This window comes from Lissotriton helveticus, chromosome 8, assembly GCF_964261635.1.
Source record: "Lissotriton helveticus chromosome 8, aLisHel1.1, whole genome shotgun sequence".
NCBI lineage: Eukaryota > Metazoa > Chordata > Amphibia > Caudata > Salamandridae > Lissotriton > Lissotriton helveticus.
The window spans coordinates 617,951,416-617,966,125 of record NC_136069.1 but is presented as its reverse complement, the minus strand read 5'-3'; the positions used below and the strand labels follow the sequence as shown (position 1 = coordinate 617,966,125).

Genomic DNA, 14,710 nt, shown 5'->3' with positions numbered 1-14,710 from the left:
GGCGGACTTCGGGTCACTCCCCCAGTCCATCTCGTCCCTCCACACAGGCGGCTGCCTCGGCGGAGGTTGAGTCGGCACTTTTCCGGCGCCGCCCCTTGGCCACTTCGGCTCCGACCCCACTCCGGTCCCGGAGCGGTGTGACTTGGGTTAGCCCTATCCAGTCTCTCCTTTGGCGCCAGATGGTGCTGGTGTCCTGCCTCAGGGTGCGGACTCTACGGCTCCACACAGAGGTCGTGCCGCGGATTCATCCTCGGACGCTCCCTCTTCTCTGGAGGCTGGCTGCATATTGATGTCGTCTTCCCCAGAGACTGGGCGCCGTGTGGTGTATTTTTCACCAGCGGCGTCGAAGGGTGACTCCCCGCCTTTTCTGATGCCTAGGTGCTTGTTGGAGGAGCGGCAGGTCCTCCATTCTTCAGTGCCTTCTGGCTTCCAGGTCTGGCCATTGCCCGTCCCGCTTGGCTTCGGGGACGGCCGCCTTATTCTGCAGCCGGCACCCACGGAGGAACTGCTTTCTTCTCCGCTGGGCCCTACAGAGGTGGGTGCGGACTTCGCTCACGCGGTGTCCACGGCTGTGGGCATTCTGCGCATGGGGGACCCGATTGCTCATTTCCCGGAGGACTATCTCTTGGAGGTTGTCCACCAGGGCTCTGGTGGGAGGGAGATCTTGCTCCTCTTTGAGGGTTCGCTCCTTTCTTCCCTGACGGGGGCTTGGAGGCGTCCCGCCTTGGGTGATCTGGTGCCTCAACACCTTCTGCACCGACACCTTCCGGCACCGCATGACCCAGTGTGCCTCTCCTTTGACCCCTCTGCTGACAGTCCACTTTTGCGGACCACCTTCCCCTCCCTGCCGCCACTGTTGACTCCGCCGTCCCGGAGGCCCGCTGGCTGGACTCTTGGGGGGCGCAACATGTTCGTCTCGACCAGTGCTGCCCTGCAGGCCCTTAACACCTTGTGTGTATTGGCGAGAGCCTCCTCTTGTTTGTAGGACTCTGAGATCCGTGGCTTCCTAGGAGACTGTTCAGGTGGACTTACAGCATCATGCTCTGGATGGCTGGGAGCTAGCGGCGTTTATTCTCCGCTCTGGACATCTCGGAGGTGCTGGGCCGGACCATGGCTTCCTCAGTCATCCTCCGTCGCCATGCTCGACTTCGAGACGGCGTGTTCCCTGAGAACATTCGGGAGAGCCTCATTGATCTTCTGTTTGATGGCAGCCTGTTGTTCCATGCCCCGGCTGACTCTGCCATCCAGAGGTTCCTGGCAGCTCCTCCTCCCTCCTCCCTCCTCCCTCCTCCCTCCTCCCTCCTCCATCCTTCCTCCTTCCTCCTTCCTCCTTCCTCCTTCCTCTCCTCAGTGACTGCTGAGTTTAGCTGGGTTTGGGCCTTTTGGATGCCCTTGCTGTAGATGGTATTTGCTGGCCATTGAGTCCTCCTTGCTGGGACTTTGTCATTGTTGGCTGCTTGACGGCCCTTGTTGCCTGTGTGTGTTTTTGCTGGAATTGTTACACAGACTTGGCCCTGAGATTAGGCCTTCTGTTTTTTTTTTAGCTGATCTCAAGCCTTGTGCTGGGCTGTTTTTTCCCGTGACGCTTTTACTTTCTCCTCTGCTGCGGAAGTTCTTCCCAAGAGGTTTCCCGTGTTTTGGGACTTACCGTACCCTATGTTGGGTAGTGGTAGCTGTTACATAGCTATGCTGTGCTGGGGAGTGCTGGTTGCCTTCGAGTGCCTGTTCTCCATGGCGTTTCTGTATGTTGCTATTGCTTCTTGAGGTTGAGTGCGCTGCCCTTGTACTAGTGGGTCCGGCCATTTCCTCTCCTCCCTGCTCTTGTGCTGAGAGCTGGGATACTTCAGTGTTCTTCACGCTTCTGGCGGCTTATGGTTATAGCTACCGTTCTGGCTAGCCTGTTGCCTTCCCTTTGGGTGGGCTCGCCTCTTTCCTTGGGCCCTCTGGGCTTCTTCTTTTTCCTCTGCCTGTCCTGGCGTTGGCTGGAAGCTCTGTTGCCCGGGGGGGGGGGGGGAGTGGGGTGCTTCGGTATCTCTGGCCTTGCTCTTGGTTCCTCTGTTGTGAGTGTGTGGGCCTCCACTCTTCCTTCTTCTTCCTACATCCCTTCTGGGGCTGCTGGTCTTTGACTTCTCGGGGTCCTCTTGCCTGGTAGGGACGAGGTTACCTCCCTGGTCTACAGGTCTGGTCCCCTGTGGGCCTTCTGTCCTGTCCAGACTGGTGGGGTCCTTTCGCAGACCCTCCTTCCCCATGGCTATTGCTAGGGTATCTATTCTACGTGAAGGAATCTGTGGCTAGTAGTCTCTATCAGATAAAACTGTATACCACAGTTAAAGATTCTGGTGACCCACAGACCTCTTCAGGTACGATAGAGTTACTTACCTTCGGTAAGGATGTATCTGATAGAGATGATTCTAGCCGCAGATTCCTTCACGGCACGCCCTTCCTCCCAGTTCTGGCTGGGTACTTGATTGGTCCTTTTTACTCGCCATGTCCTCTGTGGGTACCTCCTTTGGCTCTTGACGGTGGCTCGGTCTGGTGGCTGCTCTTCCCTCCTCTTTGGTTCTGGGACGGTGGGGTTCTGGTGTTCATGTGCACTGCTGCTTGGGTTGCTCCGGGTCGGGAAGGTTGCCTTCCGTCTCTTCTTTCCCCCCTTTGTTCTTGCTGCTAGGGGCCTGGCCCCTCTACCACCTCTGGGTTGGGGCCCTCTGGTCATGCCTTACCCTTGTTTCTGGGGGGGTGGATGCCCTCTAGGCTAGGGTGGCTGGAGGTTGGTTGTTCCTGCCTGTTGGGACTGTCTTACCTTCCTTGTTCGGAGTGTGTTGTAGGCCTGCTGCATGTGACGTGACCTTCATGCAGGTTCCCTATCTCCGGGGGATAGATGGGGGGTTGCTGTCAATTTATTGGCAGGGTGGCTGTTCAGGGCTCCGCTCTGTTCTTCTCTCTTTCTCTGCCCTGGGACACTGAGGTGTTGCGCTGTTTTTAATGGGGTTTATTTTTTGTATACTCTTTCGCACATTGTTCCCATGCTCCCACAGTTTTTTATTTGGTGGCTCCGCGTTGTGGTGCGGAAAAGTTCTCTGAAGAAAACTGACGTAGGCGCGCCGGGGTGGGGTTTGTGACCTCGCTGACGTCACGTACGACGCCTGGGCAGAGTCGCGTGGTGGTGCCTCGCCCCCGGGATGCTGTGGCAAAAAAGTTTCTGGATCCAGTCTCATGCCTGGGGATAATTCTACGTGAAGAAATCTGCGGCTAGAATAGTCTCTACCAGATACATAGTTACCGAAGGTAAGTAACTCGTACGTTTGGTTCAGTAAAAGGTAACAGCAATTATAATTCTTGGATTTTTGGACTAAACTTGCATCACCGCAGAACTCGTTGCACACTATAAAAATACAAAATCTCTTTCTTGTTCAGTTACGAAGATCAAGAGTGGGCTAATGTAACATTCTTGGGAGCAGCCACTGTAGCTCGCCAGCTTTTGATATGCTTTCTCAAGACAAAATTTAGCACAGGCCGTTGGTTATTGATCTAAAAGGAGATCACTAACCCAAACTTAGGGTTGCTGTGCATGTTTGGTCGAGCTGACCTAGTCATCTCCTTCTACATGCACATGACTGGGTGCGGCAGCCTGTAGGTTCAGAGTTGAGCTTCTCAAAATTGAGCGTTTCTATCCTAGGATGCGAGTAAAACATTCTTTGCTAGAATCCTTAGTTCTATTGTTGCTTACAAAAAACTTCAAGGAAATTAATTGAGCCTTTTGTTATTTTCAGGTAAAACTCTCAAGGAGAAAGCCAATGCAGCTGAAGACACCTCGTGCCTTGCCCACAATGGAGGCTCACCAAGTGATTAAAGCAAATGCACTGTTCTTGCTGTCTTTGAGCAGTGCAGCTGAACCAAATATTTTGTGCTACCATGCTACCAAACCCTTCCATTCTCAGCTTCCCAGTGTGAAGGAGGGCATTTCAGAAGATCTACCCATCAAAATGCAGTGCCTCTACTTGCAAACATTAGCCAGGTAAACTTTTGACTATCTTAGCAAATGTTGAAAATAAAATAGTTTTGGCGCTTTCTCGTTCTTCTTTGTGGAACCTTTACATAAGAGAAGTCTGTCTCTTTCTTAATCTCTCATATGATAGTGCTGGCGAACACCTCTTTCCTGAAACAGGGTTACTTAAAGGCTAGGGGTGCATAGACAACCAGGTGAATAAGAGTATATCATTTCACTCTCTGACTTTGCCAAGCAGGGGTTGTAATAACTATCTTGTCAAAAGAATGTACAGTACAGGCTTCAGCAAGGCCTCATTTTGAAGTTGGCATCCAAATAACTATATCATTTTTACCTGTACGGTTGATCTGCTCTGATTACTAGATTGTATATGTGCACAAATGAGCCATGCCAGAAATTAGCACTGAGACGTGTTCGGTCATATTGAATTACTTACTACAGCTGGGAAGGGAGTAGGCTCAATCGCAGTCTTGCTTATCACATAACAATTGCACCATTTCTACTTGCAGTTACAGTCAGTGTCTGTGGACAATTTTTTGTCTATAAAAGCTACAAAAGGTGGAGGTCTGGATTTTTATTATAATGGTTTTTATGGACACAAAATATGTTTTCTTCCTTTTTTCGAAGCAAGTCTAACTGGACTAGAATTTTCTTTCCTGAATAATCATTGGAACTAGTGCTATTGCTGGTAATTATATGAAAGTTGACCTTCATGAATCTTGACTTTTAGTTATGCTTACTATATCAGATGTTTTGTCTGTGGATTCTTTTGAAACTATAAACCTTTAATTTTGTTTTTGAAACTGTGATGGGGGAGCAGCCAAGCCGTGTGTACCCAGTGTAATGGTACTGATTCACCCATGTGGCAATGTTTCCTTTTCTGCATCACAAACGTCTGGACCCCCAACCTTTACATTTGTCTCATAACTTGATTTCCCTTTTCATTTTTCCCTACAAATGAGCATAGGGACTTCAAGTTAACTGCTGAGGCTGTTGTATAAGGTTTGTGTTTAAAACTAACTCTCATAACCACTGTAAATGGTGCTTTTTTTGATCGATTTTGCTAGGCACAAGAGCAGAGTATGTCTCAATATGACCTCGAAGCCTAGTGATTAACAGCAAAGGGTCTTCTTTTCTGTCAAGTGAGTGAAGAACCCCCTTGCAGGCAAAATATTTGGTTTCCTATACTTGTTAGAAACTGAATTATGTGGAAGAGTAGTTATCAGAATAGCCCTGAGAGAACTGTAACAGATGTGTGAACAGTAACAGATGTGTTCAGGTGAAGCCAGATACTGGCATTTTCAAATGAAAACAAGAAAAGGAAGCCATGTTCTCTGCACCTGCATTCCATTCCAGAAGAGGTGCTGAAGATATTTCAGAAACAAATCTGTAGTCCTGTAGAAAGCACACAAACATTGGTACCAGTTGAAGCCGTTGCACTAGGTCTGGCCAAGAAGGTGCCCCAGTTTCGTGCACTTTTTGCTTTATCTGTAAGTAACTTTTTGTAAACCAATATGCGTAGCACACTTTAAAACAGTCAACAGAGGTTAATTAACATTCTATAAACATTCAGAAAGCAGGGGATAGGGATAATTTGAGACACAAGGACATCAGCCCAAAGATCCTATAAAATATTGGGTATATGTATTAATTGTTACAATTCACCCACCTTATATTTTTGTAAGTATATCTCCCCTCTTCCTTGAAACAGTCTTTTCTAAGGTTTGTTCATACCTTTCAGTCCTTGAAGGTGTTGATGTTGGCAAATAGCCAGGCTCTATACATCCATGTTTACTGTTTTGCAGAGAGATCACAATAAATGGCTATTCATTTGTGGTTGATTTTCTAAGAAATCTTTGGACCTCGAATCAATCCGGTCTATCAAACAACTCAGGCAAGTCCATTACCATCCTGTGAAATAATCACAGATTGTGGCTTAATGATCAGCATATTCAAACACAGTCCAAGTAGTTATCTGTTTATATAAAGGAGTTTGAACATTTGAATGAGAGTCAAAGAAAGAAATACACAACTATAATATACTTTTGAAATATGCTTTGCTCAGATATAGCTGTAGGAGTTGAAATGTTATGAAATCATAACGAGACAGCACACTCTTGTTAAATGAACTGCAACTCGCATCATTAATCCCATATGTTCCCATCTATGTCTCATAAATGTAGCCTTTTCATTGGTTTCAAATAGGTTTACAATAAATGTGTCATTTTGTTCCTAATTTTGATACCTATAAATAATAACAATTGTACTGCCTACTTAACTTTCCAAATAGTAAAACCGATACTAACACACATATAGAGATATGGATCATATCTGTTTTGTCGCATTTGAATGTGTGGCCCAAACAATTCCGTTCTTATTGAGTAAGCATCAGTAAAACTGAGTCTGATCCCTCAAGACACGAAACAACAATCTGAATATCTGAAAGAAACAGGTTAGTATTAGATTGCTTACCTTAGAATATCCCCAGGCATCAGACTGGATCCGGAAAATTTTGCGTAGCAGTACCCCTGCACGTTGGTAGTCGTCGTCTGCAGCTCCGCGTCCGGCGTCGTTGGCGCCGGGATGACGTCGTCGGAATACTTAGACGCCGCCCTCGCGTGCTGTCAGTTGTTTTTTCCACGCCAGCAAGCGCAGGTCCGGAGAAAGTGGTACCCTTTAGTCACTTTTTGACTAAGCTTTTTCGATCCTTTTTGGATCCGTTTCGAGTCTATGGCTTCATCGGTGCCGGTAGGGATGCCCGGGTTCAAGCCCTGTGCCGACTACAACCGACTGATGTCGGTTACCGACCCCCACCGCCGGTGCCTACATTGCCTGGGGCCCGACCACGATGACAAGTCGTGCTCCGACTGCCGGGCCTTGAAGTCGAAGACTAGGCAGGAGCGGTCCCGTAAGCGCCTCGAGCTCCGGCAGTCGGCCCCGCACCGCTCGAGGTCCCGGTCCGGAAAGAGGTCGAGGAACCGGTCGCGGGGCCGGAGTCATCACAGCTCGGCGAGTCGACACCACTCGTCGGGCTCCAAGTCCTCAGGTAAGAGGCACAAGAAGTCGAAGAGGCGACATCGCTCTTCCGACCCCCCCCCCGACGCTTGGGCGACGCGGCCGGGGGTTCGGGTGACACCACCCACGCCCCAGCGCTGTCCGGTGCTTTGTCCCTGGCGCCGTAGGCGACATAGGCCCCGGCGCCTCAAGGCCCCACTGGATCCGGATCCGGGTCGCCGCTAATCGACCTTACGACCCCGCCGGCGTCGACCCCTAGGGTGTCGCCCCCGGCGCCGTCCTCGGGCGACTCCGTCCCTGGTCCAACCCTCGGTCCGGATCTGGCGTCGGAGCGGCGTCACTCAACGCCGCATTCGCCACCAGCCGAAGAGCAATTCTACGAGGATCTTGGTCCATCCTTTATCCCTCAATTTCAGGACATGGACGACGAGGGAGACTGGGGCGGTCTGAGGACCCCCTGGCACGTGAGTGCCAGTCATATGAGGACTGGACACAGGAACTAGGGGAAGCCAGTGGCCTGGATACCTCCCCAGACACTGGTTTTGTCTCCCCTCCTACCGTGGCTACGGAGGAGGGGGCAGCTTATTGTGTGGTACTGATGAGGGCAGCCAAGGCCTTGGCTCTTGAGATCCCCGTCGCAACGGTGAGGTCCAACATCCTCACAGAGGTCCTTAAACCGCAGATAAGCTCCCCAGAGCCTCTACTGCCATTTAATGAGGCTCTCACAGACGTCCTGTTGGGCACTTGGTCCAGGCCCACTACAGGCCCTCCTGTAGATAGCAACGTCGCTAGGCGCCACCGCCCAGCTCCGGGCGACCCTAGTTTCTTTTCCACCCACCCCACCCCCGAGAGTCTGGTTATCCAGGCCTCTACCTCCCAATCCGCATTCCCGCCGCCGCCACCAGATCGGGAATCCAAGAGGTATGAACAGTTCGGGAAGAAGATGTTCTCCTCCCTTACTTTGGGGTTGAGGTCAGTCAACACCGCGTGCCTCTTGGGCCGTTACACCCACTCTCTGTGGGATACGTTTGCGGCCGTGCTGCCGCCTGAGTGCCCTGAGGGAGCCCGGGCGAAACTTGCTCAAGCCCTTGCGGAGAGTAGAGACGCAGCACGGTACTCTATTATATGTGTTCGCCGCCAGGCCTGGCTGAGGTCCGCCAACTTTTCGGACAATGTGCAAAACACTCTTATGGACATGCCGTTCGATGGCAGCCACCTCTTCGGTGGCAAGGCAGATCATGCACTGGAACGTTTTAAGGACTCAAGGGCTACGGTCAAGTCCTTGGGCCTGTCGGCCCCGCTCCAGCAATCTTCTGCCCAGCGCTCCTTTCGTGGCCACGGAAGGGGTGCTCCCACACGTCCTGCCAGCCTCGGGCCGCAGACTACCATTCAGCGCAGTGGCGGACGTGGTTACCGTCGGGGCGGTAACCGGGGACAACGGTGCGGCCAGTCCACATCCACCCCCGCAGCATCCGCCTGAAAGCCTTCCTAGTCCGAGCTTTAAGGCCCATTTGACGCCAGTGGGGGGCAGGGTTCGCCAATACCTCCTCTACTGGCGCTCCATCACATCGGACAGGTGGGTGCTGCAAATCGTCCGAAGGGGCTACTCCCTCCCCTTCGAGGCGACCCCTCCAGCCATGCCACCGCAGTACCACCACGTGTCGGGGGATCACTTGCAACTTCTGCAAGAGGAAGTTACGGCCCTCTTGGCCAAGGGGGCCATCGAGCGCGTTCCTGGGCCAGAAGTAGAGTGTGGTTGTTACTCCCACTACTTTCTGGTTCCCAAGAACGGCAAAGGGGGCCTACGCCCTATCTTGGTCCTCCGGAACGTTAACGGCTTCCTCCGTTTTAGCTGCCCTAGACCCAGTAGACTGGATGGTAGCGTTTGACTTGCAGGACGCCCATTTCCACATCCCGGTCCTGCCGGCCCCAGGCGTTACCTGCGGTTCATGGTAGGCCACAAGCACTTTCAGTTTACCGTGCTCCCCTTCGGCCTTACCAGCGCCCCACGGGTGTTAACGAAAGTGATGGCGGTGGTAGCAGACCATCTGCGCAGGTTAGGGGTTTCAGTCTTCCTCTACCTCGACGACTGGTTGTTGAAGGCGGGCTCGCCCCAGACAGTCGTCAGCCACCTCCAGACTACGGCCGACCTCCTGCACCTGCTGGGGTTCTCCATCAATGTGCTGAAGTCGCACCTGTATCCCTCTCAGAAGCTTCTCTTCATCGGAGCGGTTCTAGACTCGGCGCAATTTCGGGTTTATCCTCCCGAACAGCGGGTTCGGGATATTCAGGCTCTGATTCCGATCTTTCAGCCTTTATCCCGAGTCTCGGTCAGGTTGACGCTGCGGCTTCTGGGGCTGATGGCCTCCTGCATCCTTCTAGTGCATCATGCCAGGTGGCGAATGCGGGCTCTGCAGTGGGACCTGAAGTTTCAGTGGGCCCAGCATCAGGGCAACTTGTCCGCCCATGTCTTGATCTCGGAGGGCACTGCAAAACAGTTGCAGTGGTGGCTCACGGACCGCAATTGGGTCAGCGGCAGATCCCTCTCCCTACCCCAACCGAAGCACGTAGTTGTGACAGACGCGTCCCTCCTGGGAGGTGGGGGCCACATGGGAGAGGTGGAGATTAGAGGCCTCTGGTCTCCGGTGGAGTCCCGGCTCCATACCAACCTTCTGGAGCTGTGGGCAATCAGATTTGCACTGAAGGCATTCTTTCCCTCTGTCCGTGGAAGTGTAGTGCAGGTGTTCGCGGACAACACCACCGCCATGTGGTATTGCAACATACAGGGCAGGGTGGGGTCGTGGACCCTTTGTCAGGAGGCTTTGAGCCTCTGGACATAGCTGGAACGTCCGGGCATCACCCTGGTGGTTCAACACCTGGCAGGTTCCCTGAACGCCAGGGCGTACAAACTCAGCCGCCGGTGCATGATGGATCACGAATGGCGTCTAAACTCGGACGTGGCGCAAGGTCTCTTTCAGCAGTGGTGAAAGCCTTGATTAGATCTATTCACCACCGAAGAGAACGCGTGATGTCATCAGTTCTGCCCCTTGGAATTTCCAAGGCGGCACTCGCTCGGAGACGATTTTCGTCGCAAGTGGAGCTGCGTTCTGTTGTACGCATTTCCGCCTCTACCACTTCTGCCCAGAGTGCTGAAGAAGATCAGGCTAGACCGGGCCCAAGTCATCCTTGTGGCTACGGACTGGGCACGAAGATAATGGTATCCCGAGCTACTCAGCGTGTCAGTCGATCCCCCGATTCGTCTGCCTATTCAGGAGGACCAGCAGGTGTGGGTCCTCCACCCGAACCTGTCCAGTCTCCAACTACATGCATGGAGATTGAGCACGACAGTTGAGGCCATTTGACTTGCCTCCTGAAGTCCATGATGTGATTCTGGCAGCCAGGCGTCCCTCCACAAAGACTATGTACCCGTGCAGGTGGAACAAATTTGTGGCACGGTGCACAGCAAAGGCTGTGGATCCACTTTCTGCCCCTCTTTCAGAGGTTCTCCTCTTCCTTCTTTCTCTTGCCCAGCAAGGCTCTGCTCTGGGCACTATCAAAGTCGATCTCTTGGCCGTTTCACCCTTCTTAAGGCTTCCTGATCAGCCTTCTCTTTTCAAGTCCCCTGTTGTAAATAGATTCTTGAAAGGCATCACACATGATCCCTCCTGTTCCTTTTGTGATGCCTCAGTGGGACTTGAACCTTGTGCTGACTTATCTGATGTGCGCTCCCTTCGCGCCACTTCACCACTGTCCTCTTCGTCTTCTGACTCTTAAAACTGCATTCCTGGTTGCCATCAACTCTGCCAAGAGAGTGAGTGAGCTCCAGGCTCTCTCTTCTAAACCTCATGTTCGAGGCATGTCGGCTGCTAAATTCATATCTATTGCATAGATCGCCGCCTAGTGTTGGGATGATTGCACATTGTTGTCCTGGAAGAGTCTTCGAAGTATCACGAGATAGGTGGCTCCTCCCCTGGACTACAGTGCGCATGGGCATCGACTCCATCCCCAGATTGTTTTTAGCCATTGTGGCAGAGATGGAGTGAAATAGTGTAAAGGATGTCCATGCTAATGATGAATGCAAGAGAGTATCTGCAGCCGCTACGGGCACCGGGGAGGAGGGCGGGCGATATGAATGTTAGCAGCCCTACATGCCAAGAACAGATGCATACTGGTAAGTAGCATATTCAGTTCGAGGCATGTGGGCTGCTAAATTCATATCTATTGCATAGAATACACAGCAGTCCCTCCCCTAAGGGCGGCTACTACTGCCCTGGGTCAGGGGGTCCCCTTGCAGGAGATCTGTCAGGCGGCTACGTGGGCCTCGCTGCACACGTTTGCTCGGCACTACAGCTTGGACAGCCAAATCCGGAGAGACGGCTTTTTCGGCCGTTACGTACTCCAGGACTTTCTGGTGTGATCTTGGTTCGCAGACCCACCACCGGGTTTGGTATTGCTGGGGTATCTATTCTAAGGTAAGGAATCTAACACTAACCTGTTTCTTTCAGATGCACAAGTTACTTGCCTTCGGTAATGATATATCTATAAGAACCAGTAGTTGGTGTTAGATTCCTTACCGCCCCACCCATCCTCCCCGTTCTGCGAACCGATAACTAGGGTTAAGGTATCTCCCTTTGAGGGCCCTAGTTTCATGACACCAGTGTCGGTTTCTATAATGGCTCTGCGTTCCTGGCGCGGAATCTATGTACAGAACTGAGGTCAGCGCCCGAGGGCGGCGTCTAAGTATTCCGACTATGTCATCCCGGCGATCACAACCCCGACGACTGACGCGGAGCCACAGACAACGCCTAGCGACGCGCAGGGTTACTGCTGACAAAAGATCCAGTCTGACGCCTGGGAATATTCTAAGGTAAGGAATCTAATACTAACTACTGTTTCTTACAGATATATCGTTGCCAAAGGTAAGTAACTTGAGCTTCAAGGTGCGCCCCCCCCTTAGCCTACAGTGTAGTGCAAGACTTCCAAAACTTCCAGCACCTCTTCACCCGGGCACTCCTGAATATGTAAATCCAAACTGCTGGTGGATCTTGTGACCTTAACCCCCTAGCACCTCTAGTCCTTAAGGCGACCAACGAAATACGTTTGTGTATACTCGTATGCAGTATGTTTCTTTCTCATAGGAAAGAATTACAGCGTTTATGTGCATTTGTGTGACATTTTTGCGCCTGGAGGAACCCCGGGGATTGCGCAAAAGAGTTATCTCTTTAGATTGGGAAAGTATCCTGGAAGCGTTCAAGGCTGTGGCCCCGACGCCTGTGCCGATCACGCGGACGTAACACATGTTGTATTACCTAGCCCCTGTGTTTCAGTTTCTATATTTAAGGAATTCCACTGTTTGCGATTCCTGCGCTTTAGGGTGCATACATACACTTTGAATGCTTTTGTGCAGCCGGGAGTGGATTTGGGAACACTTTACCATACGTGCTAGGATTGGTTGGTGCCAAACGAAGTTGGGGGAGGAAGGGAGGGCTGGGATAATTGTATTTCTATGATGTACACTTATTGTGGATAATGTACGTACACTCTACGCTGATTTCATATACTACGATATTGTGTATAACTGCAAAATGTTGCAATTGATGGGTTGAAAACTGGAAAAATTCAATAAAATCTGTTTTAAAAAAAAGTGACATTTTTGCTTGGCTGTAAGTATTTATTAAAAAAATACTTACCTAATTCTGAACATCTTGGTGTCTAAAATAATATAAACATATTAGTTATTTTTCTTAATTAGTCTTGAGGTTATTCTTGAGTGTGTGTCTCATTTATTGACTTTGTGTGTATAACAAATGCTTAACGCTACCCCCTGATAAGTCTAAACTGCTCGCACACACTACCACAAAAGAGAGCATTTGGGATTATTAATTTAAGCCCTGTAAGCCAATAAGGGTTTTTTTGTTTTTTTTGTCCTCATTAGCCATTGAGTCGATCCAACTGTGCTCCTATCCGCACAGACATGAGGCCAGACCCCCCTATAGCACCAAGAAGCCCAATAGTAAGCTCCAAGTACTCAGAGAGTCAGTCCCAATGTCGCCAGCAGAGCTTGGACGAACATTCTCCCTTCAGACCAGTTCGGCCAGTTGTCCAATAACTGTACGGTGCCTCCCTTTGGACAGAGAGATTTTAGGCCTAATCATCGGACCCGGGGGGGGAAAAAAAAAAAACCCGGGTAGACTAACTGTCCCTTCTCCAATTGATCAAGAGGTCCCAAAATCTCAAAGATCGAGGGCTACATGTTCTAGATAGATCCTGCTTTGACGTTGCATATAATGAAGACAGCCACTCTGCATGTGTTGGGGGGTTTATGTTGACCCAGTTTTTGCAGATTTCTCTTCTTGCCAGTAAAATGGCATAAAACAGAAATTCTCTCTCTAATCCCTTAATATTGTCGTTTATTCCAAAAATAATTAAAAGCCATGAGCACGGGATAGATAAACCAAGAATAGATTCAAGTGTTGTTCTGACTTCGTTCCAGAAGGTGGCAATGTTCGGGCACTCACAGAACATGTGAAGATCTGAGGCAGCTAGAAAAGAACATTTGCAACAACACTTCCCGGGTTGAAATTTTGACAGGCGTTTAGGAGAATAATACGCTCTGTGAAGTGTAAAAAAATGGTTGCGCCTCAGCCATGCTGGCTTGATAATTTTATAGAGAAGGGTAAAAGATTCCTCCCATATGTCCTCCATATGTGGTTCTCCCTCCGCACCCCAGAGTTTTTCCGGGAGGTTGAGATCCCCCTCTCCATCCTCTATGATATGCCAGTAAAAGAGTGCTACTTCCTTTTTCCCGGGAGGTCTTTCAACTAGGATATTTTCTAACAAACTCTCCTCTCCCATCATTGCTTTCTTCTTAGTTTGAATCCGAAGCCAGCTGCTTAATTGCAAGTATACTAACCAAGAGAGATGATGTTACCTTGAAGTTGAAAATATCCCAATCCATGATTGATCTTTCCACCAGGAGATCGCCCCACTGTGTGATACCTGCATCTAGCAAGACTCTTTTAACTGTATTGGCTTCTTGTGATGTTAGTCCCGGTAAATCCCAAATCGGGGCATATTTGGATAGGTATACTATCCCGGTCTTAGACTTTATTTGAGACCATTTTTTTAAAGTACCCAATAGTGACTTTAATCTAATTTTTTTAAAGAACTTCTGGTGTCCGAACTTGAAGAGAAATCCGTTCACTGGAAGGTCCGAACCCATTAGCATTGCCTTGTACATAAGCCCATTTGCATTTTCCCAAGGGATCTTAAGTAACATCCTGGAGTGGGTCAGATGAAATGCCCAGGCGTAGTATTCCAAATCTGGCAATGCGAGCCCCCCTTTTTCTCTTCTCCTTCTCAATTTTTTCCAGGCTAATCTGCTGGGTTTATGCCCCCAGACAAATGAATTAATATTTTGCTGACATTTTGCAAGCTGTTTGGTATCGAAGACTAACGGGATGGAGTTAAAAATAAAAGTAAATTTCGGGAGGATACTCATTTTTATCAAGCTAGTTCTCCCATAGATGGTGAGCGGGAGGAAGGACCAAGCTTTCATCAAGGTTTGGGATTCTCGGGAAATACGGGCTAAATTGTTTTGAGCCAGGTATTCTAGATCTTTAGTAATTGTAATTCCCAGGTACCTCAGTGAAGATTTTACCGGGAGCTGGAGATTATGAATATTCCAAA

General features: G+C 50.1%; 1 protein-coding gene across 5 annotated transcripts in view; it reads left to right on the top strand.

The window, feature by feature from the left end:
- Nucleotides 1-14,710, top strand: part of MYCBP2 (MYC binding protein 2) — a 1,909,483-nt gene that overhangs the window by 1,349,281 nt on the left and 545,492 nt on the right. For all 5 annotated transcript variants that reach the window (XM_078657470.1, XM_078657469.1, XM_078657471.1 and 2 more), the window contains one exon: nucleotides 3,771-4,015. In XM_078657470.1, the coding sequence (XP_078513596.1) occupies nucleotides 3,771-4,015 (245 nt within the window). The remainder of the gene's footprint in view (nucleotides 1-3,770; nucleotides 4,016-14,710) is intronic.